Raw genomic sequence first — 5,317 nt, 5'->3', positions numbered from 1 at the left:
TTATTTGTTTCTTTTAAAAAAGTTATTTTAGCTCAGTTGGTTAGAGTGTAGTTTTATAACACCAGGGTCACAAGTTCAGATGCCTGTACCGGCCAGCCACACAAAAAAAAGTAAAACAATTATTTGTTCATTTTATAAAGTAATGCATACTGTCTATAGAAAATTAAGAAAATATGCTCAAGTGAAATGAAGAACAACAGTTTTTGAAAAGACAAAATATTTTGTGTTTTCATAAGTATCAGATATACTCAATTTTGCAGTGAGGTTCTTTGGGTAAAGAAAAGAATTTTCATGTCTTAATTTCAATAGTGCCATTGTACTCTATGGCAAAAATCTTAGTTCCACCTTTGTAAATGAAAAACCTTGTTACTATGGCTACTGAATTCTATTCACTACAAAAGATAGTCGTAGAATCTACTAAAAAATAAAATAAAATTAGACCAGTTAGGTTTGTGTTTGGCTGCATGTGATCAAAAAGTAGTTGTTTTGCATCACATGGAGTGCTTTCAGATATGGGCGCTGCAGGTCTGAGCGGGCAACTGCGTGGTGCTGTCTTCTTAGCATGGACAGAGCCAGGCTGGTTGTGTCCCTGCCGTCCTTGGCAGTGCCCACCATCCTTGTTTGTGCAGATGCCTGGCAGCTCTAGGCTGTCATCTGCTGTCCTGTCATGAGTGTATATCAGCTCACCCTATTCGTTTTATCATGAAAACCTCAGCTTTCTCAGAAGCACTTTCGATAAAATGACACTTAACAACTTGCTGGCCACACTTGTCACGGGGTCCCTCTTAGCTGCTTTTTTGATTTAACACCTAACTTCCTGGAAGTAAATCAAGATGTTAAGACAGATGGAGTTTGTGGCAGACAGTAACAGCAGTGTCTGTCACAGAGGCCAGTGCCCTTTCTGAGGGTCTGGCATTTAGGTGGCTCACAGTAATGCTGCCCTGATGGCTGGCCGCAGTCGCCCGTGCGCAGGCAGCCATAACTTCATATGTTACACACGTGCCTCACTATGTACACACGGTGGAATACACAGACACATTAGGAATATTTGCCTGAATAAGAATGGTGCTTTTATTTCTCCATTTAGCCAGATGATGCTTCTCTCAACAGTACTACCCTGCCCGGTGGGTCCCAGGATGAAGAAGGAAGTCTTGTGGTCTCCAAGAGTGGCTCCGTGGTAAGTCATCGCATAACCACACAATTGCATGTTGAGGCCATCAGTGTAGGGAGGTAAGAAGAAGCAGTTTCTTCAAGACAGATTTAAAAGGAACTTGAACTACGATTGTAAAGAAACCACAGCTGCCAGTAGACCCACCAACCTTGTAACAATTAGGAAGAAGGAGACTCAGTACTCAGGAGTGAATAGATCTCAGTTAAAAAAGGACTTTGTGAGTTAGTAGCACTGTGGCTAGAAATCAAAGGATGTTTTTGCATGTGTCACGCATAGAGGAATTTGTTAACTGTGGTCCTCTTGTCTGAATTCATACAGAAAAAGACCAGAGATTTGATGATCTGGTTTAACTCTGCCGTCTAAACCCAGAAGTCCCATTTACCCACAGGACAAATTAAAACCCTTCACCCTGGTGTTGAAGGCTCTCCACCACAGCCTGCATTTGCAGCCTTAGTTCTCAGGAGTCACCCATGTGCACCCTTTCTCTTCAGACAGATTCTTTCACTTGGTCTTCAGTAACAGAACTTGTACCTTTTTTTTTTTTTTGCGGCTGGCTGGTGTGGGGATCCTCACTGATCTTGTGCTTTTCTTTGTCAAAAATTCTTGTAGCTCCCCCTTCCACCACCCCCACTGAGAATCCCCACTGGGTGTCTCTGAGCAGGTGCCCTGGCAGGGGCCATATGACAAACCCCTGCCCACAGATGGTGAGAGACCCCATCAAATGAGGCAGGAGTTCTCCTGTGGCAAGTTGATGGAAGGCAGCAGTTAGCACAGTNGGGTCCCAGGATGAAGAAGGAAGTCTTGTGGTCTCCAAGAGTGGCTCCGTGGTAAGTCATCACATAACCACACAATTGCATGTTGAGCCCATCAGTGTAGGGAGGTAAGAAGAAGCAGTTTCTTCAAGACAGATTTAAAAGGAACTTGAACTACGATTGTAAAGAAACCACAGCTACCAGTAGACCCACCAACCTTGTAACAATTAGGAAGAAGGAGACTCAGTACTCAGGAGTGAATAGATCTCAGTTAAAAAAGGACTTTGTGAATTAGTAGCACTGTGGCCAGAAATCAAAGGATGTTTTTGCATGTGTCACGCATAGAGGAATTTGTTAACTGTGGTCCTCTTGTCTAAATTCATACAGAAAAAGACCAGAGATTTGATGATCTGGTTTAACTCTGCCGTCTAAACCCAGAAGTCCCATTTACCCACAGGACAAATTAAAACCCTTCATCCTGGTGTTGAAGGCTCTCCACCACAGCCTGCATTTGCAGCCTTAGTTCTCAGGAGTCACCCATGTGCACCCTTTCTCTTTAGACAGATTCACTCACTTGGTCTTCAGTAACAGAACTTGTACCTTTTTTTTTTTTTTTGCGGCTGGCTGGTGTGGGGATCCTCACTGATCTTGTGCTTTTCTTTGTCAAAAATTCTTGTAGCTCCCCCTTCCACCACCCCCACTGAAAATCCCCACTGGGTGTCTCTGAGCAGGTGCCCTGGCAGGGGCCATATGACAAACCCCTGCCCACAGATGGTGAGAGACTCCATCAAATGAGGCAGGAGTTCTCCTGTGGCAAGTTGATGGAAGGCAGCAGTTAGCACAGTAGACCACAGATGGAGGTGGCACGTGCACATGTTTCTGCAGGACAGTGGTTTCTCAATATCCATCTGAGAAACAGGACAGCTGATAATGTGCATGACACATTCCCAGGATATCCCCATTTTTTAGGGAGGGGATGCTATTAGCCCCATATTAGCTGTTCTGTTGTATTCTCAGGTTTTTGATTATGGGGTTGTTGTTTTCTTGTTGCATAGTGATCGTATAAGAAGAATAAAATAGCGTGAGTGAATTTTATCAATCAGTAACTTATCAATAACTGTGCAGGTTATGGCATAGACAGGCTGAGGGTCATCGACAATGTCTGACCCACTGGCTGTAAATCCAGCTCTTACTTTTCCATTTAAGACGATTCATTGGAATGAAAATGAGTGATTACGTTTCTATGTTAGAGATCATCTCAAATCCACCCCACTTATTAATGAAAACAAAGGAAGTCATTCAAGAACTCTGGTAACTACTGGAATAAGTAGGTACCTGCGATAAATCTTACACAATTGTGCTGTATTCCTGTGATGGAGACTGCTGCTCTAAGCCCTTGTCCAGGACCCTTTGTTTCCTGTCTCAGCTGGTGGCACCCATATGCCCAAGAGTCACCCCTACATGTCGGCCTCAACTCTGCCTACCCTCTACCCTCTTCTTTAATTAATAAACTATTTTTTGTTTGTTTTATTTGAAACATTTCACATTTACAGACAAATTGCAAGTACAATACAACAAATATTTTTCCTGAACCATTTGAAAGTGAACTGCTGACTTGATACCCTACTACATCCATATTTTTTAGTGTATAGTTTTTAGAAACAAGGATATTCTCCAACATTATCACAATACAACCACCAAAGTCAAATCATTAACATTGGTACAGCACTACCATGTAATCCTCAGACCCCGTTATTATCCCAGTAATATCCTTAGATATTAAGTTCAGAATCTCACATTGCATTTAATTGGCAAGTCTATTTAGTTTCCTTCAATCTGGAAAATTTTTTAGTCTTTCTTGAGCTTTGGAAGTGTTGACACATTTGAAGGTTACAGGCTAGATATTTTATGTAATATCCCTCAGTTTGGGTTTGCTAGGTATCTGCTCCTGATTAGATTTAGGCAATTCATATTGCCAGAGATACCACAGAAGTGATGCTGTGTTCTTCTCATTAAATCCTTTTATGTGTCACAGTCTTGATTTTTCCCACTCATGCTAATGTTCACTTGCTCAATTTCATTTTTGTAATCAATAAATATTTTGTGGGAAGGTACTTTAAGACTATGTAAATATCTTATTGTTTACTTTATCTGATGTTAATAATGTAGCCACTCCAACTGCCTTATGATCACTCACTTCAGCATGTTTTTCTGTCCTATTACTTTCTTTCTTAAAAAATTGTATTTTATTTTTTATTGAAACATACTTGATTGTACATATCTGTGGGGTACAGAGTTGAATAGCAATACCTGTGTGCAATATGTGGTGTTAAAATCAGGATAATTAGTATATTCAGTATTATACAATGAAATCATTTTTCATGGCCCTTTACCAATTCTCCCCTTCCCCCCTTCCCCTCCCCCTTTCTCACCTCTGGTAACTTCAGTTCTGTTCTCTCCTTTTGAAAGTTCAGTGTGTTGTTGTGATTGTTGTACCTTTCTTCTTTCTTTCTTTTTTTATTTCTTTTTTAGCTCCCACTTATGAGTGAAAACATGTGGTATTTCTCTTTTTGTTCCTCGCTTATTTCACTTAACGTAATTTTCTCCAAGTTTATCCACATTGCCGCAAGTGGCAGAATTTCATTCTTTTTTATGGCTGAGTAGTACTCCATTGTGTAAATATACCTCATTTTCCTTATCCAGTCATCCAATGGTGGACAGTTAGGTTGGTTCCAACTCTAGACTATTGCACATAGAGCTGCAATGAACATGGGAATGCAGGTATCCCTTGACATGATGATTTGCATTCCTTTGGGTATATACCCAGCAGTGGCATTGCTGGATTTTATGGTAGTTCTATCTGTAGTTGTTTGAGGAACATCCATACTGTTTTTCATAATGGCTGCACCAAATTTANTCTATCTGTAGTTGTTTGAGGAACATCCATACTGTTTTTCATAATGGCTGCACCAAATTTACAGTCCCACCAACAGTGTAGGAAGATTCCCCTTTCTCCACATCTATGCCAGCATTTGTTATTGTTTTTTTGATAATAGTCACTCTAACTGGGGTGAGATGATACCTTAATGTGGTTTTGATTTGCATTTCCTTGATGCTGAGTGATGTTGAACATTTTTTCATGTGTCCGTTGGCCATTTGCATAACTTCCTTTGAGAAATGCCTATTCAGCTCCTTTGCCCATTTTTTGATCAGGTTATTTATTTTTTCTATTAAATTGTTTCAGCTCCTTGTATATTCTGGCTATTAATCCTTTGTTGGATACATACCTTGCAAATATCTTCTCCCACTCTGTAGGTTGTCTTTTCATTCTGATGTTTCTTTTGCTGTGCAGAAGCTTTTTAGTTTGATATAATCCCATTTATTTATTTTTCCT

General features: G+C 40.5%; 1 protein-coding gene across 1 annotated transcript in view; it reads left to right on the top strand.

The window, feature by feature from the left end:
• The window catches only part of ARHGAP28 (Rho GTPase activating protein 28), a gene marked incomplete at its 3' end in the record, with an annotated part of 75,843 nt that overhangs the window by 33,567 nt on the left and 36,959 nt on the right, over positions 1-5,317 (top strand). Inside the window, 1 exon segment of the mRNA XM_008578569.1 lies at positions 1,088-1,177. Coding sequence (XP_008576791.1) covers positions 1,088-1,177 — 90 coding nt within the window.

The sequence above is a fragment of the Galeopterus variegatus genome, unplaced genomic scaffold (assembly GCF_000696425.1).
Source record: "Galeopterus variegatus unplaced genomic scaffold, G_variegatus-3.0.2 Scaffold1720, whole genome shotgun sequence".
Classification (NCBI taxonomy): Eukaryota; Metazoa; Chordata; class Mammalia; order Dermoptera; family Cynocephalidae; genus Galeopterus; species Galeopterus variegatus.
The sequence above is the reverse complement of the archived record's forward strand: the minus strand, read 5'-3'. Positions and strand labels throughout refer to the sequence as shown.